We start from the raw sequence: 14,180 nt of genomic DNA, 5'->3' as shown, positions 1-14,180 counted from the left end.
CATTTCCAATGTCATCTTCTCCATAGAGTCTCTAGAAGTGACCATGGATTATAGAAATTAAAAACTATGCCCCTTGAGTTGAATCCAGTGGTTAGGAGAACCCAAGAATAGTAAAGACCAGAAGATAAAGAAACTCACGAAATGAGAATTAAACATTATTATTTAAGCTAGAGACAGGAAAAAAAAAGTAGAGATTAAGTAGAGGAAAAAGCGACTCAGTCTCTCAGTCTCTCATTTCCACACTTTTAGAGGAAAAAGCGACTCAGTCTCTCATTCTGAGCCTAAGAGTATAGGAGGATCCCTTAATTAGAAACTATATAAGCTGTAGAGGACCATTTGTAGAGCATCATTTGGTCCAACTGCATATTTTACAGGTTTGAAGAATAAGGCTCAGAAGCGGTCCCTGACCCTCCCCGCTCAATACAGCTCTTCACCCATCAAAGGTCCACCTTGCTTCTCACTGGGAAGATGAAAAATCTATCACAGCCTCACTACCTACCCAAGGAGAAATACTGAAAAGAGGAGAGGAGGAAGAGAACGGGTATGAGGAAAAGGAACAAAGCTGCTAGAAATGTAGTTACTTGAGGCCATCTGTTCATCAGATTATGAGAACCTTTCTGTTAAATTGAGGGTTTTTTTGGGCCTTGAGGTTTTTAAGGTGGTTTTTCCCACCTTAAGCCTATGGCTCCAGGTCTTAAAAACTGTCCAGGGCATGGAAAGAAAAGGCACACATTGTTGTACAGAGGGAAATGAAAAACTTCTCTGTCCACGTTGACGTTGCATGCTCTCCAAGACCTATCTAAGAGGTAGGCTTGCGGATTCTACACCTGTTTTGTAACGAAGACCTTTCTGCAATGGTGGAAATGTTTTCTATCTGCTCTGATGATGATGGTGGCTACTAACCCCATGTAGCTATTGACTGTGTGCGACATGGCTCGTGTGACTCAGGAACTGAATTTTTCATGTGACTTAATTTTGATACCATATTAGGCAGTCAGTTGTAGACAAAGTATTTACAAAGCCACTCTGAACTTAGAAATTCTAACTAGTGACACAGGCAACCCAACTGACTTGAAACTTCATATTCATGACTGTGTCTCTTTCTACAGTCTGAATAAGGTCCTGTCTGCTGTGGAAGGACTGATCCTTAAGTTCACAGTGGTAATATGCCTCTTAGGATTCAGAACTTCTCTCCTGTGATTGCTTAATGCCTCAGTAAGACTGCAGAAATCCCCAAGATGTGGTCACAACTTCCGATTTCTGAGAGCCATTCAGAGTTCACAGCTGCATGACCCAAAATACCTAAAAATTCCATGTGTGAGCAGCTATGTGTGATGGAAAAAGACAGAAATACTTTCAGGGAGATTTTCTGACATTATTTTTCTCAATTTTAGAATCACAGAAAAAAATGAATTTTTTTTCAGTACCAATAAGTCTTCATTTATTGTATTTTCCCAAGGAAAAGAAGGGAAGGGAAAAGGGTCAGCATGTGTGTTACAAAATGATAGCAAATGGGAAAGGAAGTACCTGGCACAGCAAAATCAACCATCAAATAAACACTGCCCAGATGGGGTCGCCAAAGCCCAAGGGGGCTCAGTCTCCTGCAGTTCAGTAATGAGGGGAAGGGATGAGGGAAAGGTACATGCTTTTCTGCCCTCCCTCCTTCTCCATAAATTCAAGATTTCACACAAAGCTTTGGTTTCTAGCAGTAAACATGGAATTACATTCGTCCATCTCCTATTAAACAATCTTGTGGCCACTTCAACTTAAGTTTCTTGCACTTGCATATAAGTTCCCGAGTGACTTGCCTATACATTCATCTTTCCTTTCGTGGTCTCCCAACCCCACTTTCTACATGGAAGGCCCCTTCATTGCTCCTCTCTACCCTAGGATTAGAGATTAAAGTAGGTTTTAATCCATCCAAAGACAGCAGTCTGTTTGGCATGAATCACATCAAGGTTTTAATCTATCCAAAGACAGCAGTCTGTTTGGCATGAATCACATCATGGCTCAGGAGACTGGGAACAAGGGATGGAGAGTTCTTAGCTTCTTCAGGATTTTTGCACAAGTCACTTAATCACAGACACCTCACAAATTAAACGTATAGGTATATGGACTATTTTGGGGGGGTACAAAGGGGTAAAGGAGAGGGGGTAGGAATCCAGTTTTTAGGACAGAAGAGCTTGTTTGAAATAGGAAACAGGGGAAGGGGAACACAAAAGAAAGTGTGGTTCAAGACCTCCCACTTCAAGAAGCGGGGGGCCCTAAGCTTACGTTTCAGATCTTTTTGGCTGGTGTAGACGCTTTGTCAAAGATGCTTTGGCTATTTTTCTCAATATAAAAAGAAGTTTGTAAACAATAAAACCTCAAAAGAACACGCAGAAGACCAACACATTATATTTACACAAACTAGCAATCACCAAATCAGCTACTTGTGAAGTCCTACGAAGCCCAGACAAATACAATAACTAGAGGGGGGCAGCAATTGGGGGAGACAAGAACCCAGTATCAGACACACATCACCCAATGTGTTCTATTGCATTTGCCCCATTACAACACAGTGAGGTAGGTTTGCAGTGATCTCACAGCATGTAAACGACACCCCCTTTTCTCCTTTAGCTACCATGACACTAATCACTGCTGCAGCAGGGCAGGACACTGGCTCTGGGAACCACAAAGAAGCCATCGCTGATGGTCTCTCTGGAAGCCAAGGAGGAAAAGCCCAGAATTGTTAAAGATTAAAGATCTTGTCCTTCCTTCATATATCCATCCCTGGGCAGCTCAAGATGAGTACAGAGGAATCATTCTTAAAACCTGTCCTTACCAGCTCACAGTTTTTACAAAAACATACACAATACACCCTGTTGTGTATGGTAGGCCTAGCCCAATCCAGTGAAGGATGGATCTGGTATGTAAAGCGAGTCCTGTGCCCTGGGATTAGAGGTCTGGAACAGGAATCCTTTATCACACATACAGATGACCTCTGCCTAATCTTGGCTTCCCCTCTCTGCACCTTTTACCTGGCCCAGCCTCTCCTAACCTCTCTGTACCACCTTTTCCTGTTCAGACCAATTTCCAATCTTTCAGTAGAAGGAGACCAAGTCATGAGGCAACCGAGTTAAAACCTAGTCTCCCATGAAACACTGAAGATGGAGGGGTTTCAAGAGGACACTGTGGCAGAAAAGCCAGCTCTAGTTGGCAAAAATGAGGTAGTTCAATAGGCTATATGCTCCAAATAGTTGTTCTCTCTGGTGATAGAGCAACAAAAAGTATTCCTGCTGTGCAGACCCAGAGCTGCTGCCGACTTATCCCTGAGATTGCTCATGTACCTGAGAACACAGTGCAGGAATGAGGGCACTCATTAAATTAGATTAAAATACACAAAAATACAAAACCAGAATATTTCTATTATGAAAAAAAAAAGTTAAAATGCACAAGATATGTCATTCACACACAGCTAGTGTAGTTGGCATCCTGGAGAAAGTGGGACCCAAGGTACAGTCATCCAAGGGAGCAAATAAATAAAATTGCATTGGCCCAGAATGGGGTGGGAGTGGGCTTAGAAGCAGCAGGTCTGCAGCTGTTCCCTCAACCACCCCTTCTGCCGATCATCACAGCCCACTGTTTGGGACAGTGGTAGCACTCTATCCCAGGAGGGGGTTATGAGGAGACAGGATGTGGAAAACCCTGCTTTACCCCTGAGATATTTCCTCCCACAGAATGCAGTGGCTTGTGGGTTTGGGTCCATCAATCTGGTCTCATGCTTAATCTTTTCACTCTGGCATGGGAAATATTCTTCCATATCCTTCTTGAAGAGTAAAACAACTTCCCTATCCAGGCCACTTTCAAAAGCTGGAGATTCTGGGGGTAGAGACTCAGATAAAGCATGCAGGAAGAGTTACCCCCCAAAGCCCTCACGTGCATTTGGATAGAGCATGATTGGGGTTTCTTTGACTCACCCCTTCCCCCCACCAAGAGGGAAGAGAGGGTGATGCTGTAGATCACGGCCTGAGATATATGGCAGTGCCAGCTGCCCCCTACCCACACTGTCCCCCCTTTCTCCACTCTGACGATTGATGCCTGTTCCTCAAAACATTCTCATCACGAACGGATAGCCCCCACCCACTGTGGCTCATTTCTGGGCCTCTGGGAGCATGGCAGGGCTATGGATCTCTTCTTCCTCCTCCCGAAAGTAGACTGGCTTTCTCTGGGAGCTTGCTGGGCCTTCAGTGGATGCAAGGCTACCGTATGGTTGATGCTCCGGCAGAAGTGGCACGTTTGGGGCTGGGGTGGCCGTTTGCATTCCTTGGCATGATGGCCTAGACCTCCACAGTTGTAGCAGCTATCTCCCTTTGATCTGCGTTTCTGCATGTTCTTCCCTTTGGGCCGCCTCTCGTTCCCAGTACAGAACATCTCACCAGGGCCGGTGACTTGGATAGATTCCAGGCCCTTGGCAGACTTCTTAAAGGTGAACTCCACGGCCTCACCCTCCTTCAGGCTCTGGAAGCCCTCCATGTGCAGCTTACTCTGGTACACAAAGACATCCACAGGGGGCTCGAGTGCGACCCCCGCGCGGGCAGTCATGGACAGGAAGCCAAATCCCATGCGCACGTTGAACTACTTGCAGATGCCGGCTCCGCGCAGCAGCTGCGGCTCCTCGGCCGCCCGGGCCGCGTCCTCCTGTGCCTCATCCGGTCACCTGCAAACTGCTGGTTTGACACAGAGCTCATGGTAGTTGGCTGAGCCCGCGTGGCCCCGGGCCCCTGGTCAGCGGGCTGCTGGCCCCAGAGAAGTCCGGAGGCAAAGGGCAAAAACTGAATTTTGAGTGTATGAAAAGGATAGTAAGTGGGAAAGGTCATGAATATTATCCAAATAGGCTAATGTTGCATAGTAATTTATTTATAATTGGCACTCAAGTTTCCCAATGTGACCTCTCAAGAGTGTCTACAATTTGCATCCTGTTGAACTCGACTAGCATCAGCTCCCCACTCTCCTCCTTCCCCACCCTGTCTTTTCTCTCCAGAGGCCGGGCTCTCAACACTGGAACCACAGTGTCTGAGGCATCCCATCAGAGTTTAACACCCATGCTTCCAGGCTACAGCCACCACTCAAAAGGGTTTCTCCATCCTTTAAGACTCAACCCAAGGAGTCTTCCAGGGCCTTTTAGCTTTAGCTAATTTCTTCTTTCACACTCCCTTAAAAGATTTGTCATTTGGGGGAATGTATTGTTTTTTCTTCCTACTAAATTATGATCTATTGAAGTAGAGGATTTTCTTTATTATAATCTTTAATGACCAGACAAACCAGCGTACCGCGCAGTGTGCTTAAGAAATACCAATCGAATTGCAGCAAATGTGCCCAATAAATTGTACAAATTTGTAACAAGCTTGGTTCATAGCATTTTGCAGCAATTATAAGGACCAAAATCATCCTTGAGGATTTGCATTCTTGCAAAAGGTATAAAACACAGTAAGCTTAAACGAAACAGGACATGACAGAGCTGTATCCCAGGACTATTCATGGAACAGAGTGGATTTCTGTCCTTTGTTTTTCTGCATTACAATGTTCATGCCGCCTTAAAAAAATAACATTTTTGGCCATTTTTCAGTTTGATGAATTTGAGCTAATGGATGAAAAAGTGACTGTCAGAGACAGCACTGAGAGATGGAAGCACAGTGTTCTCAACACGAAAAGCCTTTCCAAGTGACGCTGGCATCCGAGCTGAAGCAAATGCGACTCACACACACAATATATTCATTAACAGTGTTGAGTGAAAAGTATAACTAAAGCCAATAATATCATTTTCTCCCATTTGCTGAGCAAGTTTGTATATTAACTAGGATGATGTCTCCTGCTTCTCTTCTATTTCACACTCCTGACTCATGTAATTAAAATATAGCAGGCAGTTGATACATAGGAAGGAGTGTCTGTATTAAAAATACCTTTTCATAATCAAATTTAAGCACTCATCTTATTTATGATCTGTCTACATTAATAAATCAACTAATACTTCATTTTAAAAGCCATATAAAGCTCTATTAACCCATCTCTACACACTTTAATTTAAAGTGACGGGCTATTCATAATTTTTTCCCATTCATTTATTCAATAAATATTCTAAATATCTGCTACATGCTAAGCAACATATTTAAAGCTGTGGATATAAAACTGAATAGTTTAAGGTTACAGTCCCTGTAGGGGAAACAGACAGGAAAATAAAATAACGCCGTACTGCACATGCGCCGCACCGCCCCCCACCCCCCGGCTGCAGGACACCAGGTACAGCAAATACAAAAGAGGGAGTCTTCACCTTAACCTGGGACGACTTCTGAGAAAACATAAGAAATAAGAGAAAAGCTTAAAAAGGGCAATGTTTATCAAAGATCAAGTGCAGGTATGATTTTCAAGTGAATTTCTGACCTAGCGGGAGGGAAGTTCTGGCCTGGCTGCTCAACGAACAGGACTCTGACTCCATGACTTTGCCCACTCAGGTCACAGCTGATAAGGCATCTCACATGACATATAAGCAAGTACAATGTGGTGTGCACAATCTGCTGAGCCAGTGCAGTTCCCTCTCTGGGATTTCACCTGGGTAACAACAGACTGGGGCAGGTAGAGGTGGGAGCTGAAGGGGAAAGTCATTACAGAGAAAAGGTCAAAGGCACATGCATGTTGAAGATGCAAGGAAGCAGGAAACCTGAATAAACACAGGAGGTAACTGGTAGCACCACAAAGGTAGAGGGATCCTGGTCTGCCAACAGAAACAAATGTTCTAGGGCAAGACCAAGGCCATGTGGTCCACGAAAGCCAGAAGGTGGGCATCCCCAGAGCTGCCTTTGGTTCCTGACAGTGAGGCTGTGAGGTCCACTCATGCACCCAGGAGACCCCCTTTCCTGTTCTCTCTGCATGTGTATCCTCACTCACCTCTACTTGAGTTAGTTTGACTGGGTAACGGTTCCTCGAGCCTTCTGCAAACAGATGATGTATTAGTGTTCTGAGTTATGGAACACACTGCCCATTCTCCCTGGCTTTTACTGTTTTACAATGTGTCCAATTTACCAATATTAGAATGCCTTCCTCTGACCCTCAGTGGATCTTTATCTTACTTTAGGGTAAATAAATCATGTTTTAGACATTGCACTGAACAAATTCATTTGTCTTCGTGAAAAATAGCACTTGGAAAATGGGCAACACAGTGTACTGATTAAGAGCGTGGGCTCAAGAGAGGGACTCCCTGCGACCCTATCCCAGCCTCATCACTCACTTAACGGCGTGACCTTGGACAAGTTACTGCACTTCGTGGAGCCTCCTACACCCCATCTGTAAAATATGGGTAACAGTGGTACCTACCTCATAGGGTTTTTATGGGGATTATACAGGAAAATTAAAAAATTCTGCACAAGTTTTTATTAAACAAATGGACATTCATTTCTTAAATAATCACAAATACAGTGGTTTGAATTTTGTAATTTTGATGAATGGCAAGAGAAAGAGAAGTTAGGGGATCTATTAAACACAGGTATAGCTAGTTATAATTTATCAAGGACCTATCATGTGTCCAGCACTGACCAAGTACTTGACATCCATCATCTCATGAATATGGTCTGCACAAAACTGTCAAATGTGTTTGACAATTCACAAACACGTATTGAAAGCCGACTGCATACCAGGCACTGGGTCATGCCTACAAAGATGAATAGAATGTAATCCCTGCTCCTGAGAAGTTCCCGGCATGGCTGGAGTGCTGAAGCTGGGTCAGGCAACCTCGCATCTACTTTGGTTCAATCATCTGCAAAATGAGGATGTGTGAGGAGGTGACTCCTTAGGTTCCTACTTCATCTCATGATGAATAATTTCACACTCACTGGACTAAGAGATCATGCCACCTATTGAAAATCCCCAAGCCTTTAAAGTTTTTCCACTCAGTAACCACTTGTGCTAAATGATAGTGTAGACGATCAGTACTGCAGTATTTGGGGAGGTCTTTGAGGCCAAGTTATCTGGATTGGGCTGCTGGAATGCTTTGTCAGAAGCATCAGCCCTCTAGAGAGTGAGATCTCACATGGTCAAGGCGAAGTTCAAAAGACAAAACTGTAGTGTTCAAACAGGAAGATGCCTTGCAGTCCTCAAGGACACCTGCTTCAATGCATTCATTTCTTTACTGAGCCCCAGAGGGAAAAGGGGATGTAGTTCATGGCCCACTAGGTGTCCAGTTCCTTGACACTTGCGCTAGGGCTTTCTGCACTGCCCAACGATATGGCACACAGATTAATAAACCAGGCTTCACATGCAGACTGCTTGGATTCAAATCCCTACTCTGCCACTTTTTTAGCTTTGTGATCCCAGATCCAGTTATTGAGCCTCTCTCCTCCCTGTGAAGTTGGTATCATGATAATACCTAGCCACATAAGGATTAAGTTAGATTACACTTATAAGTTGCTATGGCATAGAGTCTGGTGCAAAATGAGCCTTCAGTAAATGATGATGGTGATGGTGATGGTGATGATGATGATGATGGTGATGATGATGATGATGATGATAATGGCAAACACTAACATAAGGCACTTACTGTGCACCAAGCTCCATTTCTAAGCACTTTACATGCATCACCTCATTTATTCTTCATAACAATCCTATGAACAGGTAGGTATTGCTATTACTCCCAGTATACTGCAGCACAGAGAGGTTGTGAAATTTGCCAAAGTAAGTAGCAGAACCAAGATGTGTACCTGGAGCATGCGTCCAGAGTCTGAGCCCCTAACCACTGCCATGTGGTATGGGGTCTCCCATGACTTTCTGTTGCCAACACAGACTCTTCCTATGGGTGAGTGGCTGCTATACGTACATGCTTAACGTGCATTAACTCATGGAGTCTACACACCAACCTATGCCACAGGTAGTATTATTAAGTTTATATTAAATGTTTACATAAACATAACAAGGGGCTAAAACAAAAGGTGAAGGCAGTGAAGGGAGAGGGTCATCGGCTGTAGTGCAAAGAGAACTGAGTTAAGGACTGAACAGCCAGAACTACTGTAAACTACTCCAGGCGGGAAATGTCAGTGGACGTCTCGGCTGGGAGGGAAATGTGTGATCGGAGGGCACAGGGTGGGTAACAAAGATGATGAACCATTCTGGCAGCTTCAGAGTTTTGTTGAAAAGCCAGGTCATTGTAGCAGTTAGCAGGAGCAGGTAAAGTGTGGTGGAAAGGGATGGGCTTTGAAGTCAAGCACCCGTTCTTTTACTTACTAGCTCTGTCTTCTAGGAAGTCACTCAACTTCTCTGAGCCTTGGGTTTTATTCTACTAAAATGGAGATTATAATACCTAATTTGTAGAGCTGTCTGGAAAATTAAAAGAGAGATTTTTTAACTGCCAAGCACAGTGACTGGCACAGAACACACTTAATAAATTCTAGTCCTCTTGTAAAGTACAGTGTGTGATAAACTAGGACAGGTTAACCTACGGGTGTTTATAACGTAGGTAAACCAAACACTCCTTCAAGTAGGGAAAAATAATAGAGAAGAGTAGGAGAGAATAATGCTGTCCTGCTTAATAATGAACACCATAATAATCTGCTAAAAGCAGAGGAGAGAAAATTCATTTTTCTTCTGATTTACATTTGGGACAAAGAAAACTTGGTTGGATGTTTTTCCAGATTGTTATAATGTAGGGACTCTTCCAGCATATACCCCTGGGGATGGCAGAAAATGCAAGTCTGACAGAAAAGAAAATTCTGGATGTCCAATCTGGGATAGATTGCCAAGTCCTCAGAAACACTTTCAGATGACGTCACTACCTTGGTTTGTCATTACTCAGAGGGTTTGATTACAGTGTGAGCTTTTCCAAATGCCAAACTATCAAACATTCCAGGTGTACAAAATAATCACCATTTCCTATTGACAATCCTTGCATAAAGTGCTTAACTGTTGTCACATTGATTTCCTATGTTCGTTCACCCCACCATCACCAATGTAACATTGGTTAATACCTCATTCTTTCCCAAGATCTTCACTATCAGTAAATTACTATTTGTGGAAAAGAATTAAAATTCTAAAAGAATGTGTATTATACTGTAATTGATAGAGAATATGCTTTTAACGTACAGGGAAAGACCAATTTTCTGACACTTCTGCTCTATTTGCTTAAAAGCATTACTGTAAAGCACCACTTATGGCTAACTTTAGTAAGTAGTTGGTTTCGTAAAGCTTTAAGAACTCTCAACTTTGGCAATCAATTTAGTTAACTACAGGAAATGCCCTATTTCATACAGATTATTACCTTAATATCATATTGCTCCCCAAGCTCCCATACAGAGTGAACTGTCACTCAATATACATTTACATAGACCTCTCACTATTAAGCCTGCCAGATAAAGCACACTCGAGAAGCCATATTTGTATAATATCATGGTTATCAGGGTTTGAGTTCATATTCTCCACCACATCCACCCTCAACTCTTTCGGGTTCTATAAATTAACTTTACCCCAAACTAGCTAAAAATAACAAAAAGAGCCCCAAACAGGGAATTAGGGGGATTCACGAGTCCCAGCTAAGTTCCAGTGGGAAGGTAATGAATTCTATCCTGTTTTATTTTGGTTCTACCATCCAACCATCTCACCAGCCAGAACCCGGGGGTATTCCAGAGTGTCTTCCAATCCCTCAACTCTTATATCCAAGCAGTAGTTGAGGCGTGTTGCTTCCATCTTTTAAATGTTTTTTGAACCTTTACTCTCCATTCTACTGCCCTAACTTCAGTCTTCTCCTATTTTATATTACAATACAGAAGGTTTTATACTTTAAAGCTTTTGAAATACAAAATAAAAACATCACAGAACATGCATATCGACAAAAGACAACTATGGTCCCTTGGATTTAAGACCAGACAGACTCAGGACACCTTTTAGAGGCCCAAACTCTGAGAAACTTTCTCCATTATATTGTATCCTCACCTGAGCAAGTATCTAGACTACAAATCTGATCACATCTTTCTCTCTCTGCTGCTTAAAATACTTCTCTGAAGTTTGCTTGTCTATAAAGTAAGTCCAAGTTCAAAAAGTGTTTACCTACTCTCATTCAGAAGTAGAAGCTAACGTGCTCCAATAGTCTAGAACATATTATCTTAGATCCCTACCATCCCATGGAAATTGACCTGTATCATCTTCCAAACTTAATACTGCAATACAGAAGCTTAGTTTCCTAGTGTTTACTGCAAGTATTAAAAAGTGAGCCATTCTCCATCATTAAAAAGCCTACAAATAATAAATGCTGGAGAGGGTGTGGAGAAAAGGAAACCCTCCTACACTGTTGGTGGGAATGTAAGACACTATGGAGAACGGTATGGATGTCCAGCAAAAAATTAAAAATAGGGTCACCATATGATCCAGCCACTCCTGGGCATATATCCAGACAAAACTATAATTCAAAAAGATACATGTGCCCCTATGTTCATAGCAGCACTATTTAAAATAGCTAAGACATGGAAACAACCTAAATGCCCACTGACAGATGAATGGATAAATAAGATGTACATATATATAATGGAATACTACCAAACCTTAAAAAAGAATGAAAGAATGTCATTTGCAGCAACATAGATGGACCGAGAGATTATAATACTAAGTGAAGTCAGAAAGAGAAAGACAAATACCATATATTGTCACTTACATGTGGAATTTAAAATATGACGGAAATGAACCTATCTATAAAACAGAAAAAGACTCGCAGACATAGAGAACAGACTTGTGGTTGTCAAGGGGAAGAGAGTCGGGGACGGATGGATTGGGAGTTTGGAGTTAGCAGATGCAAACTAGTATAAACAGAATGTATATAGAATGGATACAAAACAAGGTCCTACTGTATAGCATAGGGAACTGTATTCATATCCTGTGATAAACCACAATGGAAAAGAATATAAAAAAGAACATATATATATGTGTATAACTGAATCTCTTTGCTCTACTGCAGAAATTAACACAACATTGTAAATCAACCATACTTCAATAAAAAAAATGAGCCATTCTGATGCATTGTTTCTAACCATGGTTTACAGAATCCTCAGGAGTCAAGTACCAATAGCCCCTCCCATGAGTGATGAATGGAGGCCCATGGAAAAGAAATGCAGCCCTTGCTATTCTCAAAGTTCACTCTGCCTGGGAAACACACATAAAAAGTATTATCTGGAGTGATCAGTATAATAATAAATACATAAATGGGGCTACAGAAGCATGTAGGAGGGGTTGTACCAGGCACAAAAGATGGAGAAAAGCAGCCCAAGAAGAAGAAATGGCCTGAGTAAAGGCAAGAAAGTCTATCTATGCAGAGGGTGTTAAGGATAAAAATAAACTTTATAATTCAGGAAAGGCATATATTTGGATTTTCTATTCTATTTTGAATTTTCACATGAAAACCTTACTCTTAATTGTGTTATGGTCACGTTTCCTTATCAAACAGGAGTTCTTTTTACTGCCAGTGTAATTACTTACTTCTGCCATCACAAGAGGAAAGGCAAGTGTTTTCAGGGCAGCAGATTACTGCCCACTATGCCATCACTAATAAGAGAAATTATAATATTTGTACTGTTATAATCTCCAAGAAAAGTCTAGGGAAAAACCTCAGAATAACTCCAGAAATCATTTTGCCAGGATTTTCTTTTCATTTGAACTTCAACAAGTAAATGTCCAATCTGTAGAGTGGTCCTATGTGCAAGAAATTCTTCAAAGAAGAATAAACACAAATTCTTTTAAAAAAATGTAACATGGCTACACTCTCGTTTCCATTCTACCCAAGCAGTAGGAAAGAGAACTGCCATCCTGAAAATTGAGGAAATGCTCCATTAACCATAGTAATGAGCTACCAGGTATAAACAGACAGTGAAAATTCTTAGATAATCCCCAAAGACTAATTTTACTCTGATGTTTACCTACCTACATAGTTTACCTACATAGTTTACCTACTGTGTTTACCCTACCTCACAAAAACTTTCTTAATCACTACTAAAATTTGGAAAAACTTACTACTTTGGACTCTATCCCATCTTTCTCCTTGGATTATTTACTCAAAGTACTTGTAAGCTACAGATTACAGAAACACGGTTATCAAAATAGAAGGAAAGCATACACGATGGATCATAAAGGAAGGAAAATGCCTCAAAAGTGTATTACCAGCCTCTGAAGAATTGAGATCCAAAAGAAGTCAATCCCCACATGTAACCTGAACAGCAATGTTTTTTCACCAAGATACCAGCTTGCAGGTTATCTGAATCCAATTGCCATCACTTCCCACATTTCTTTTTCTTGCCCCATGCTTTCCCTTCCCCCAAGGAAAGCTAAAGAAAACCGTGTGGTTTTACTTACAATTGTGAAGTTCATGACTTTGAGAATCCAGATGGTCATGGCCAAGTTCACCAGTATTAAAATCATCAGGAGTAGGACAAAGAAATACAGGCATCTTTTCCGCCAGCCATAAATCCCCACTTTGTATACCTGTGGCCCCTCGGAGCTGGGCATGGTGCTCCGGTGGTGGGTGTACTGTTCCTGAGGCATCTGAAATAAATGAGGTGAAAGAGAAGCACTCACATTAAACTGCTCAGAGAGAGAGAGGAAAAAAAAAAGAATGGAAAAAATCAACTGATGAAGAGATATGGCTGACTGCTGTCTATATGTTTCCACCCTCCTGACAACTCTAAAAAAATCTGTTTCCCCTGGACAAAAGTGGCTCCTCTGGATGCTTGCGTGAGCTTTCCCGTTTCATGCAGACATCTCTCATGATATGCACTGAGACAGCGACATATATATCACAGGAGGAGAGGGACCCATAGGAAGCCATTTTCCAAATGGTTCTTAGAATTCCAACATCTTTGTGAGGGAGACACTCAAAGTCCTCAGGGTAAAATTTAGAATTCACCTGAGAAAATAAATTAACCCCAGCAGTTCTTCATGGTGGTATAATACTACTACTTAGGCAACTGATTTGGGGGCGGGGGGGAGGTAAAATTATCTCAAATGCAATCATTCTGTATTGCCAAAAAGTTAGTGGCAAAAGTAACAAATTTGATCTTCCCTCCATTCCAGAGTTCAAAGGGGTGCTGATGGGCACATAGATTAAGCCTCACTTGACTCAGGGATCTTCAAAAGGTGATAGCCTGTGCTTAAATGCTTCCCTTGACAGAGATCTCACTATC

General features: G+C 42.0%; 1 protein-coding gene and 1 pseudogene across 1 annotated transcript in view; both read right to left on the bottom strand.

Annotated features, from left to right (window-relative positions):
- Positions 1-14,180, bottom strand: part of SGCD (sarcoglycan delta) — a 389,456-nt gene that overhangs the window by 353,399 nt on the left and 21,877 nt on the right. The window contains exon 2 of the mRNA XM_060093719.1: positions 13,354-13,542. Coding sequence (XP_059949702.1) covers positions 13,354-13,542 — 189 coding nt within the window. The remainder of the gene's footprint in view (positions 1-13,353; positions 13,543-14,180) is intronic.
- Positions 4,133-4,730, bottom strand: LOC132486478 (protein lin-28 homolog A-like; annotated as a pseudogene).

Source organism: Mesoplodon densirostris, chromosome 3, assembly GCF_025265405.1.
Source record: "Mesoplodon densirostris isolate mMesDen1 chromosome 3, mMesDen1 primary haplotype, whole genome shotgun sequence".
In the NCBI taxonomy this organism is placed as follows: Eukaryota; Metazoa; Chordata; class Mammalia; order Artiodactyla; family Ziphiidae; genus Mesoplodon; species Mesoplodon densirostris.
Note: the sequence above shows the minus strand (reverse complement) of the source record. Positions and strands in the feature narration are given on the sequence as shown.